Genomic DNA, 13904 nt, shown 5'->3' on the forward strand with positions numbered 1-13904 from the left:
AGAGATGCAGCCCTGCCTTCAGGTCTAGGCTAGTATCATACATTTGGGAAGCAATGGAGTCTAAGACAACAGGGAGTTTAGGGGACTGTGGCAAACGGGAGAACGCATGTCCCACATAAGCATTCTTGTAGGCAAGATTCATTGCCAGCTTGAGATCTCTGGTGTAAACCAAGGTACGAAAGATGTTTTGCAGGTCGCTCCAGAGACTTTGTATTAGTTAGGACTCTTTTGTTTACATAAAATAGAATCCCATCTCAAAGAAAAGAGAGGATTTCTTGGCTCACATAACTGGGTTAGCTCAGAGAATTGAAGGGGGTGCTGCAAAAATCAGGGTCATTGCTACTTGAACTAGGTACTTGACAAGGCTAAGATTCCTTCCCCACCCATCTGACCCATGCATGGTTCTGCTTCCCTGTGCAGAAAGACAGGGGAGATGGCCCCTGGCAGCCATGGTTCAAGGACCCCAGCAAAAAGGAAGCTTTTTTCCTCTCAAAATTCGTATGGGAGGGATTCTTATTTGCTCTGCTTGAGGCATGTCATCAGCCTCTTAGAAGAATAACTGTTACAGACAGGGCAGGAGTTGGGGGGACCATGGTGGAATGAGGTGGTGTGATTGGCCAGGCCTGAGTTATAAGCCCTGCACATTTGCCTGTTCCTCATGAGCTTGAAGAATGGAATGGAGTGGGTGAAGGGTTTATTATCAGAAGAAGAGGGACTAAGAAAGCTTGCTGGGCAGAACAATTTAGCTCTCCAGTCTACTGCCTTCTCAAGTTTCCCTGAAGCGTAGGTTGCCCTCACTATTTTTTTCTACCCACTTCCCCTTTATAGCAAAGGGAATGCCCCATGACCAAAATTTGCTGGAAATTTTACAAATTACGGGTTCGCTTGGCTTAACAGATGGGAAGATTATTTTTATTTATGGCAAAATGGAGTCATGTTAATTGTGTTAATTATGAGTTGCTACTGTCTTGGGTTCAAATTCCTCTTAAAAATTCAAGCTGCTGAATTATGCACTCAGAAATATTATGAAAGTGAAACAAGTAAGAGTCACTTATCATATTCTCTGTAAAAGACAATTGGCTGCACCAAAGAACTGCTTGAGGCTACTTCTGAGGGACTTTATTCTAGAAGAAGGGCTGCAGTGGACAGAAATGAACTGTTCTGAAAATTAAAACCGAATAAAAATTAGTGAATTTAAGCTACTGGGGCTCTTAGAACTGGGTGAAAGGCAAGATGAAGTAATAAGGTAGCTATGTATTTACAATAGGGACCTTAATTTTGATAATTCTGGTCCAGATTAGTCTTATTGATGTAAAGATTTTAGTCAAATTAAACATACTGTATAGTATAATATCTATTTGCTTAAAAAATTCTGCTCTTAGTACTAACTAGTTTATTTGTGTTTTCTGGTGAACTAATTTGATTCGTTCCGATAAAAAGTTTTTAAAATTATAAATAATGTATTTCTCTGTATTTTATTAATTTTTCTAAGTCTCAACTGCATGATCTTTTAAGGTACTACCTCACTTGCCTCTCTCCCCTCAAAAATAAAGGCAGCCCCACCCAGATATGATTCCATCCTGCTCCTGAATCAAACAGCTGTTTAAGTATAGTTCAGATATCTGTTTTCCAGAAATACCTTAGAAGGATTCTTCTATTGAACAAAAAGTAGTTAGAAAACTGCTAACGACACCAATTATAAAATCCGTGATCCCATTACTTTGTTGTTGTTTTCAAATCTGCTTAGCTCTTCAAATTTGAGGGACTATAATATCATTTGTTTGGTTTAGTGAACTAAATTCTCATCACAGTAATAATTTGTTGTTGATTGCTTTGATTTAGATGTTGTATAAGGAGCTTTCTAAAGCCTTCTCATCTAGTTAAACAAAATAAAGTCTCACTTTATGCAGATACTTCTAGAAGGTTTCTTCTACTTGTGGTTAAACAAAGAGTAATAAAAGTGAAAAACTAAAATGATTTGTATTTTTTCTAGTATGTAAATGTGATGTGTGTGGAATAATACTCCAGTTTATAATCTGCAAGAGGCCTGAAGCTTTATTTTTGTTTTATTCATGCAAATACTGAAAGATCAGAAATGACAAAATATCTTAGCTTTGTAATTTAAATTTCTAGGGAAAAATGCATTTTTCAAAAGGAAAGAGGGTTTCTACAATGGAGCTTTCATCTGATATCAAACTTTGGTTTATAAAGCATTGGTTTATTTACATAAATCAGAACTGTCTCTAGCTAGGATGATTTAGGCAGTAACCTGCATTGTTGGTTTTAGGAAGTTCTGAAATATTTCTTAACAAAAATGTGTATCCCATTGTTCATTGCTGAAATTCATCATTTGCTTTTCATTACTTTTATTAGTTATTACTTTCTCTTTCTGTCTTTTAAAAATACTACTAGTGGTGGGAATGTAAATTGGTGCTGTCACTGTGGAAAACATGGAGGTTCCTTAAAAAACTAAAAATAGGGGCTTCCCTGGTGGCGCAGTTGTTGAGAGTCCACCTGCCGATGCAGTGGACACGGGTTCATGCCCCGGTCTGGGAAGATCCCACATGCCGCAGAGCGGCTGGGCCTGTGAGCCATGGCCGCTGAGCCTGCGCGTCCGCAGCCTGTGCTCCGCAACGGGAGAGGCCACAACAGTGAGAGGCCCGCATACCGCCAAAAAAAAAATTAATTAATTAATTAATTAATTAAAAAAAAAAACAAAAAACTAAAAATAGAGTTACCATGTGATCCAGCAATCCCACACCTGGGCATACATCTGGAGAAAACTCTAATTTGAAAAGATACATGCACCCCAGTGTTCATTGCAGCACTATTTACAATAGCCTAGATGTGGAAGCAACCTAAATGTCCTTCGACAGTTGAATGAATAAAGAAGATGTGGTTATGTATATACAATGGAATACTACTCAGCCATAAAAAGAATGAAATAATGCTATTTGCAGCAACCTGAATGGGCCTGTGGATTATCATACTAACTGAAATAAGTCAGACAGAGAAAGACAAATATCATATGATATCACTTATTTGTGGAATCTAAAATAGAACAGTAATGGACTTATTTACAAAACAGAAACAAACTCACAGACATAGAAAACAAACTTATGGTTATCAAAGGGGAAAGGGGGTGAGGAATAAATTAGGAGTTTAGGATTAGCAGATACAAACTACTACATATAAGACAGATAAACAACAAGGTCCTACTGTATAGCACAGGGAACTATATTCACAATCTTATAATAACCTATAATGGAAAAGAATAACTGAATCACTTTGCTGTACACCTGAAAGTAACATGACATTGTAAATTAACTATACTTTAATTAAAAAAGAAGAGTAAGAGACACCAAGAAAAATAAAATAAAATAAAACAAAAAATCACATATGCAAATAGAGAATTCTATAGCTTCAAACTCATTCTTCAAAAATTAAGAAGAACTTAAGGCATTCCCAGGTAAACATAAACCAAGAGAATTTGTCACTCGCAAACTAGCCAGTGCATTTAAGCAAGAAATGAAATAAAAGATATCTAGATTGGAAATGAAGAAGTAAAAGTATCTCTATTTGCAGATGACATAATTGTGTATATAAGAAAATCTTGAGGAATCCACTATAAAATGATTATAAGTAATAAACACATTCAGCAAGTTTGCAGGATATAATATCTGTGTAAAAAAATCACTTGTATTTCTACACAGTAGTAATGACCGATCTGAAAACAAAATTAAAATATAAATATTAGGAGAAACTTGTTAATTTCTGCAAAGAAAGATGTCCAAACTAGTCTTTTGGCATTTTGAGTACGTTGTTCCATTGCCTTCTGGCCTCCATCATTCCTGTTGAAAAATCCATCGTTAATCTTACTGAAGATTCCTTGTAGGTAATCAGTCACTTCTCTTTTGCTACATTTAAGGTTTGCTTTGTCTTTAGACAGTTTGATTATGACATGTCTAGACTTGGATACCTTTGAGTTTGTCCTACGTGGAGTATACTGAGATTCTTTTTTTTTTTTTTTTTTTTGCGGTACACGGGCCTCTCACTGTTGTGGCCTCTTCTCCCATTGCAGAGCAGAGCACAGGCTCCAGATGCGCAGGCTCAGCAGCCATGGCTCACAGGCCCAGCCGCTCCGCGACATGTGGGCTCTTCCCAGACTGGGGCATGAACCCGTGTCCCCTGCATCGGCAGGCGGACTCTCAACCACTGCGCCACCAGGGAAGCCCCTATACTGAGATTCTTCGAAATATATTATAGATTAATGTTTCCCATCAAATTTGGGAAGTTTAGAGCCATTATTTTTTTAAATATTTCTCCCCTCTCCATCTGGGACTCCCATTATGTGTATGTTGATCTCTTAAGTTTCTATTTATTTTTCTTCATTCTTTTTAATTTCTTTTCCTCAGACTGGATAATCTCAATTGACCTACCCTGCAGTTTACTGACTCTTTCTTGTATTAAGTCAAATGTGCTGTTCTAGTGAATTAAAAAAAAAAAGTTTTGGTTATCTTAATTTTCAACTCCAGAATTTCTACTGGTTCTTTTTTTTTTCTTTCTTTTTTTGTGGTACGCGGGCCTCTCACTGCTGTGGCCTCTCCCATTGTGGAGCACAGGCTCCAGACGCGCAGGCTCAACGGCCATGGCTCACGGGCCCAGCCACTCTGCGGCATGTGGGATCTTCCCGGACCGGGGCACGAACCCGTGTCCCCTGCATTGGCAGGCGGACTCTCAACTACTGTGCCACCAGGGAAGCCCTACTGGTTCTTTTTTAAAAATTTATTTTTATTAATATTCTTTTTTATGTGAGATCTTATTCTCATACTTTCTTTAATTCTCTAAACATGCTTTACTTTTGTTCTCTGAACATATTTATAATAAATAAATTATTTAACTAGTTAGTGAGCTGTAGTCTGGGCTTCCTCCAGGACTGTTTCTATTAAACATTTTATTTCTTGTGTATGGGAAATACTTTCCTATTTCTTTGTGGGTCTCAAAACTTTTTTGTTGGAAAACTGGGCGTTTTAAGTAATATAATATGTCAGTTCTGAAAATCACATGCCTACCCTCCCCAGGGTTTGTTATTGTTGTTTGTTATTGTTGTTGCTGCTGCTGGTTTGTTTGTTTAGTGAATTTTCTAGACTAATTCTGTAAAGTCTGTATTCTTTGTTGTATGCAGCCTCTGAAATCCCTGCTCAGTTGCTTGGTCATCAGCTAATGATTGGACAGAGATTTCCATAAATGCCTTGAACCAGTTTCCAAGCTTTTGATGAAGAACTCTGTGTATGTGTTGGGGCACCCCTTCAATGCTCTAGAAATTTATAACTCTGCCTTAGCCTTCATTTTATGCTTGTGCAGAGCCTCAAGGTCAGCCAGAAGTGAGATATAATGACCTTCTCAGGTCTTCCCTGGGCATGCACATAGCCCTGCATGTGTATGTGTCCCTCTAGAGCCCCAGGAATATATCATAACTTTTCAAACCCCCTCATAGACATATCATTTGACAGATGTTTATTGTAAGCCTTTGTTCACCCTCTTGTTTGCCTCCTAGCATTGCAGGTTAGGGCAACTGTAATATTAGACACTTAACACTGATTTTTTTTTGTTTTTCAATAAACACCATGCGGAGAGGCTCTTTGCACTGAGTAAACTCTGAGTCAGGTCAGACAATGACAGGTGCTCAGAGTGGGGCTTTTCCAGGTAGCTTCCAGACAGATCAGAGAAGTACATTTCTTTGGGCTTTTTGGGGAGCTCCAAACCTGTACTGCCCCCCAATCGTTGCTAGTCTCCTGGTTGCTAGTTTGCACAGTCACACTTACTGTGGTTGCAAGGCTATTGTCTTTCAAGGCTACAGTGGAGTTGGGAATGATTAGGTTAAAATATCATAAAGCTCACTGTTTTTACTGATACTCAGCCATTTTTCTTGAGTAAGCACTCCTTGGACTGTTGTGAGCCTTTGGATAACTTCTAGGGTTTTGAAAAATTTGATTTTTACTATATTTGCCACTGTTCCCATTGTTCTTGTGGAGAAGTAAATTTTAAAGGTCCTTATCCCACCATCTTTATTTTTAATTAGTATTTTCCCTTAAGACAGATGAGACTGGAAGCATATGAAATTTCCCAGTGCCCAATGGAGAGGGGGCAGATTGAGTTTGGATGAGGAGGCTGTACAGAAAGGAACTGGAGACAAATTTTGCCCATTTACATTTCTTTGTTTATTTTTTATTGTAGCAATGTAATACAGAAATAGCCATAGAGTATATATAGGTGGAACTTACATTTAAAAATCTTTATATAGCATTCTATGAAGCTTTGCCATTTGGTTTTCTATTCCACTGAAGATGGGGGGAGAGTGAGCACATATTAGAGGATAGTATATTAAGACAACTGGTAGAAAGAGAGAATATTTAAGTTAAAAAAGTAGATATAACAATCATCAGGTGCCAGTGTAGCACACTACAGTACTCACTTTTCATAGGCTGTAGCTAAATCAAAATGAAAATGCTAATTTGTTCTCTGTATCCTTTGCTTTTCAAGACAGGAATGCCTAATATATTTTAGAAGGTTTTCTATCAAAAAACAATAAAATGTTTAATGTTTGGTACTTAAAGTCATAGACTTCATTTACCTAGAGCATTTATGGCTAAGAAATTTATATTCAAATGACATTGCTAATGGGATAGTGCTATGTAACTGGTGACAAATTCTGTTGAGCAGAAATATTCTATAATAATCCAGCTCCCGTAGCCCAAGGCTCCAGACTGGCCATAGCACCAGGCTGGCTCCTGTGAACCAGCCTCCAAGCCAGCTCCTGTGAACTCAGGCTCCCAATCCACCCCTGCTCTTGACTGGACCCAGATGCCAGACCAACCCCAGTGATTCCCAGTGCCTGGTCAGCCCCTGTGGACACAAGATCCAAGTTCACCCATGCAGGCATGACATCACCAAAGGAAATTGATAAAGCTCCGATGACCGGCCCTAAAGAAATAGAGATCTATGTACTTTCTGACAAAGCATTCAGAATAACCTGCTTAAAGAAATGTGGTGAACTACAAGAAAACAAAGATAGACAACTAAATGAAATTAGGAAAACAATGCATGAACAAAATAGGAAGTTCAACAAAGAAATAGAAACCATTAAAAAAATAAACAAAATCCTAGGGTCAATGAGTACAATAACTGAATTGAAGGTTCATTAGAAAGCTTCCGTAGCAGATTCAACCAAGCAGAAGGAAGAATTGATTAACTAGAAAAAAAGTCATTTGAAGTCATCCAGTTAGAGGAGCAAAAAGAAAAAAGAATGAAAAAGAGTGAAGAAAACCTACATGAAGTATGGGATACCATTAAAAGAATCTACTCATTATTAAAGTCCCAGAAGGAGAAGAGAGGGATAAAAAAAAGGTGCAGAAAGCTTATTTAAAGAAATAACGGCTAAGAATTCTCAAATCTGGGGAAAGATTTGGACATCCATGTTCCTGGAGCTAATAGGTCACCCCAAAATTTCAGACCAAAATGGTCTTATCCAAGACATATTAAAATAAAACTGTCTAAAATCAAAGACAAAGAGAAAAATTTAAAAACACCAAGAAAAAAAAATCCTCACAATAAGGGAAACCCCATAAGGTTATCAGCAGATTTCTCAGCATAAACTTTGCAGCCCAGGAGAGAGTGGAATGATATATAAAAGTGCTGAAAGAAGAAAAGAAAAAATCCTGCCAACCAAGAATACTTCACTGGCAAAGTTGTCTTTCAGAAATGAGGGAGAGATACTTTCCCAAACAAACAAAAGCTGATGGAATTTATCACCACTAGACCTGCCTTACAAGAAATGCTGAAAGGAGTTCTTCAAGCTGAAAAGAAAAGACACTAATTAGCAACATGAAAACATATGAAAAGATAAAACGTACTGGTAAAGGTAAGTACATAGTCAATTTCAGAACACTTTAATACTGTAATATGGTGATGTGTTAATTGTTTAACTCTAGTATAGAGTTTAAAATGCAAAAGTACTAAACATAACTATAGCTACAATATTTTGTTAATGAATACACAATATAAAAAGAGGTATTGTGATATCAAAAACAAAATGTGGGGCAAGGAGTAAATGGGTAGAATTTTGGGTATGTGATCAAATGGGTATGTGATCAAAGTTAAGTTGTTATCAACCTAAAATAAACTGTTATATTGTTAAGATGTTTTATGTAAGCCTCATAGTAACCAAAAAGCAAAAACTTATAGGATATACACAAAAGATAGAAAGGAGGGAATCAGAGCATACCACATGGAAAACCATCAATTCACAAGGAAAGACAGGAAAAGAGGAAGAAAGGGACAAAGGAACTACAAAGCAGCCAGAAAGCAATGAATAAGATGACATTATTAAATCCTTACCTATCAATAATTACTTTAAATGTTAATGGATTAAATTCTCCAGTCAAAAGGCACAGAGTAGTTGAATGGATTAAAAAACAAGACCCAACTATATACTGCTGATAAGAGACTCACTTCAGTTTTAAGGACACATGTAGACCTCAAGTGAAGGGATGGAAAAATATATTTCACACACATGGAAACCAAAAGAAAGCAAGAGTGTTCTTATATCAGACAAAGTAGACTTTAAACCAATAAATGTAACACGAAACAAAGTTAATCATAATGATAAAAGAGTCAATTCATCATGAAGATATAATAATTGTAAATATATATGCATCCAACATCAGAGCACCTAAGCAAATGCTAACAGATCTGAAGGTATAAGTAGGCAATACAATAATAGTAGTGGAATTCAATACCTCTCTCTCAACAATGGATAGATAATCCAGATGGAAGATCAATAAGAAAACATTGGATGTGAACTATACGTTAAACCAAATGGACTTACCAGACCTATACAGAACATTCCTACCAACAGCAGCAGAATGCATTCTTCTCAAGCATACATGGAACATTCTCCATGTGTGATAGATCATATATTAGGTCACCAAAAAACCTTAGAATATCTAAGAACATTAATTATACCAAATATCTTTTCCAACCACAATGGTATGAAACTAGAAATCAATAACAGGAGGAAAACTGGAAAATTCCCAAATGTGTGGAAATTAAACAACACACTCCTGAATAAACAAAGGGTCAAAGAAGAAATCAAAAGAGGAATCTAAAAATAGCTTGAAAGAAACACAAATGGAAACACAACACACTAAAACTTATGGGATGCAACAAAAGCAGTTCTAAGAGGGAAGTTTATAATTATAAATGCTTACATTAAGAAAAAGAAAGATTACAAATAACCTAACTTTAAAACTCAAGGAACTAGAAGAGGAAGAACAAACTAAGCCCAAAGTTAGAAGATGGAAGGAAATAGAGATCAGAGCAGAAATGAGCAAAATAGAAACCAGAAAGACAATAGAAAAAAATCAATGAAATGAAAAGCTGTTTTTTTAAAAAAGATAAACAAAATTGACAAACCTTTAGCTAGCCTAAGAGTAAAAGGTAGAATTCTCAAACAAATAAAGTCAGAGATGAAAACAGAGACATAACAGCTGACATCACAGAAATACAAAGGATCATAAGAGACTACTGTGAACCTTAATATGCCAACAAATTGAATAACCTAGAAAAACTTTTTTAGAAATATGCAGTGTAGCAAGATGGAATCATGAAGAAATAGAAACTTTGAACAGACCAATAACAGTAAAGAAATTGAATCAGTAATCAGAAACCTTTCAACAAAGAAAATCTTGGGACCAGATGGTTTCACTGGTGAATTCTACCAGATATCTAAAAATTATCACCTTTTCATCCTTTTCAAACTCTTCTAAAAAAATTAGAGAGGAGGGAACATTCCCAAATTCATTTTACAAGGCCAGCATTACACTGATAACAAGCCAGACTAAGGACACCACAAAACTATAGACTAATATCCCTGTTGAATATAGATGCAGAACTTCTCAACAGAATACTAGAAAACTGAATTCAACAGCATATTAAAAGGATCATACACGATGTTCAAATAGGATTATCCCCGGAATGCAGGGATGATTCAACATATGCAAATCAATAAATGTGATACACCACAGTAATGGAATAGAAGATAAAAATCATTTGATCATCTCAATAGGTGCAGAAAAAGCATTTGACAGAATTCAACATTCTTTCAAGATAAAAACTCTCAACTAAATTGAGTATAAAAAGAATGTACCTCAACATAATAAATGCCATATATAATAAAACCACAGCTAACATCATACTCAACGGTGAAAGCTTTAAAGCTTTCCCACTAAAATCAGGAATAAGACAAGAGTGCCCACTTTTACCACTTCCATTCAACATAATACTGGAAGTCCAAGCCAGAGCAATTAGGCAAGGAAAAGAAATAAAAGCCATCCATATTTGAGAGGAAGAAGTAAAATTGTCTCTGTTTGTAGATGATATGATCTTACATATAGAAAATCCTAAAGACTCCACCAAAAAAACTGTTGGAACTAATCAACAAATTCCCTAAAGTTGCAGGATACAAAATGAAAATACAGAGATCAGTTGTGTTTCTACACACTAGCAACAAAATATCTGAAAAAGAAAGAAAAAATACAATTTAATTTACAATAACATCGAAACCAATAAAATACTTAGAAATAAATTTAACCAAGGAGGTGAAAGATCTGTACACTGGAAGTTACAAGACATTGAAGAGGAAATTGAAGAAGATACAAATAAGTGGAAAGATATACCATGTTCTTGGATCAGAAGAATTAATATTGTTAAAATGAACATACTACCTAAAGCCATCTATAGATCCAATGCAATCCCTATTAAAATTTCAATGGCATTTTTCACAAAAATAGAAAATAAATCCTAAAATTTGTAAGGAACTACAAAAGAACTTGAGCAGCTGAAGCAATCCTGAGAAAGAAGAACAAAGCTGGAGGCATCATACTACCTGATTTCAAGAGAAGAAAAGGGAACCCTTGTACACTGTCAGTGGAAATGTAAGTTGGTTCAGCCACCATGGAAAACAGTATTAAGTTTCCTTAAAAAATTAAAAACAGAACTACCATATGATTTGGCAGTCCCACTTCTGGGTATACCTTCAGTATCTGTGGGGGATTGATTCCAGGACCCCTTGCATTTACCAAAATCCATGAATACTCAAGTCCCATATTTGGTTCTCTGTATCCTATGGGTTTCAAATCTGTGGATTCAACTAACCCTGGATGGAAATTTCAATAAATAGTTGGTTGAATTTGCAGGTATGAAACCCTTGAATACAGAGGGCTGGTTGTATTTATTGAAAAAGAAAATCTATGTCAAAGTGGATCCACACAGTTCTAACCCAAGTTGTTCAAAGGTCAACTATATATCCAAAGGAAATGCAATCACTGTCTCAAAGAGATAATCTGCACTTCCAAGGCAATTGCCAAGGCATGGAAAAACTTGTGTCTATCTATGGATGAATAGATAGAGATGTGGTGTATTTTCACAATGGAATATTATTCAGCTTTAAAATAGGAAATCCTGCCTTTTGTGACAAGATAGATAGACCTTGAGAGCGCTGTGCTAAGTGAAATAAGTCAGAGAAAGACAAATACTATATGTTCTCACTTATATATGGAATCTATAAAAACAACCTCATAGAAATAGAGAGTACATGGGACTTCCCTGGTGGTGCAGTGGTTAAGAATCCGCCTGCCAATGCAGGGGACACGGGTTCAATCCTTGGTCTGGGAAGACCCCACATGCTGCAGAGCAACTAAGCCCATGTGCCACAACTACTGAAGCCCACGCACCGCAACTACTGAACCCACGCGCCGCAACTACTGAAACCCGCATGCTCTAGGGCCCACGTGCTGCAACTACTGAGCCCGCATGCTGCAACTACTGAAGCCTGTGCATCTAGAGCCCATGCTCTGCAACAAGAGAAGCCACTGCAATGAGAAGCCTGTGCACTGCAACAAAGAGTAGCCCCCGCTTGCCACAACTAGAGGAAGCCTGCTCACAGCAACGAAGACCTAATGCAGCCAAAAATAAATGAAAAATAAATAAATAAAAATTTTAAAAAGAGAAAATAAATAGAGAGTAGAATGGTGGTTACCTGGGACTATGGGGTAGAGGAAATGGGGAGATGTTGGCCAAAGGGTATAAACTTCCAGTTATAAGATGGGTAAGTTCTGGGCATCTAATGTACAGCACAGTGACTATAGGTAACGGTACTGTATTATGTATTTACAAGTTGTTAAGAGAGTAAATCTTAAATGTTATCACCACAAAGTATATTTTTTTCCACAAGTATTTGAGGTGATGGATATGTTGATGGATGTGTTAACTAAACTTACTGTGGTAATCATTTCACAATATATACATGTGTCAAATCATCACATTGCACACCTTAATCTTATATATGTTATATGTCAATTATATCTCAGTAAACCTGGGAAAAAAGAGACATTAGATTAAAAAGTAAGGAGATTTTTATAGAGTTTGTAATGTTTCAATTGGTTCATTAATTGTGACAAATGTACAATACTAGTGTAAGATATTAACAATAGAGGAAACTAGCTGTGGGATATATGTGAACTCCCTGTACTATCTTTGCAACTTTTTTGTAAATATAAAAGGGTAGACTACATTTGACCCTTGAACAATGCAGGGGGTGGGGCACCAACCCTCCCCGCAGTTGAAAATCCAAGTATAACTTTACAGCCATCCCCCTGTATCCATGGTTTTGCATCTGGGGATTCAACCAACTGAGGATCATGTAGTACTGTAGTATGTATTTAGTGAAGAAAATCTGCTTATGAGTGGACCCACACAGTTCAAACCCCTGTTGTTCAAGGGTCAATTGTATTCTAAAATAATAATTTGAAATAAAGAAAATATTTAAGATGACTGGATCCCATTTGAGTTATAGGTCCTCTCTCAGAAAAAAGGATTAATGTGCTGAGACTCCTAGATAAAAAATAATTTCTAGCTAGATAGTCACATACATAAATATTTTTATAGATATTTCTATAAATGTCTTTTCAGTAGTGTTGAATCAAGTTGCTCTTAGAATACTAGCCATTTAATACAAATGCAATTATCCATTTTGATATTAAAAGTTTGCTATTTCTTTATGTAGTGTACTGGCAGGTTACAATGGTACCATCTTTGCATATGGACAAACAGGCAGCGGTAAGACGTTCACCATCACAGGTGGGGCAGAGCGCTACAGTGACAGAGGAATTATCCCAAGGACACTGTCATACATTTTTGAGCAATTACAAAAGGTATGAAGCTTTAAGTTCATTTTATATTTGATATATTCAGCAAAAATTTACTGTGGGCGGAAAATTTATCGTGACATTTTGTTATATTATACCTAAATGAGGAAATATTGTGTAGTAACTCTGGCATTTACATTTAAGGAAAGTTTGGGATTTTGCTGAAGAGGTGAAAATCCAGAAGGTGCTTCTCATTAAAGGGGATGCTACTACAGCAAAGGCTCAAAGGGAGTTTGTTCTGAATCACCCATGGAGGTTAAAACACATTTTACCAACTTTTATATTTGTCATTAAATTGAAGAATATCCTTTAAAATGGACCTTTGTTTTAGCTACTAAAGCACTGAATAGGATAATGTGGTTGTACTTTTTCACACTTTTAATGGAAGCCCAGAGGAATTTACCACAGTAAAAATCCTATTGCAATTAATATTATTATAAAGGGGAGTTTCCTATCTATATTATATGCATCATTTATTGTGTGGTTCCAAATGCCTGTTGCTTTATCAAGATTTAATAAAACTAACAATGTAGGTACCTCTATCCCCATTTTATAGTTGGGAAGACTGAGTCTTGGGATATATTTATTTTCCTCTGCATCCTCATAAGTAGCTGATCTGGAGCTTCCATCCCAGGTCTG

General features: G+C 36.4%; 1 protein-coding gene across 1 annotated transcript in view; it reads left to right on the forward strand.

Moving 5' to 3' along the window:
• KIF6 (kinesin family member 6) overlaps positions 1–13904 on the forward strand; it is a 387265-nt gene that overhangs the window by 65609 nt on the left and 307752 nt on the right. Inside the window, exon 4 of the mRNA XM_073810765.1 lies at positions 13124–13271. Coding sequence (XP_073666866.1) covers positions 13124–13271 — 148 coding nt within the window. The remainder of the gene's footprint in view (positions 1–13123; positions 13272–13904) is intronic.

This window comes from Tursiops truncatus, chromosome 10, assembly GCF_011762595.2.
Source record: "Tursiops truncatus isolate mTurTru1 chromosome 10, mTurTru1.mat.Y, whole genome shotgun sequence".
Lineage (NCBI taxonomy): Eukaryota > Metazoa > Chordata > Mammalia > Artiodactyla > Delphinidae > Tursiops > Tursiops truncatus.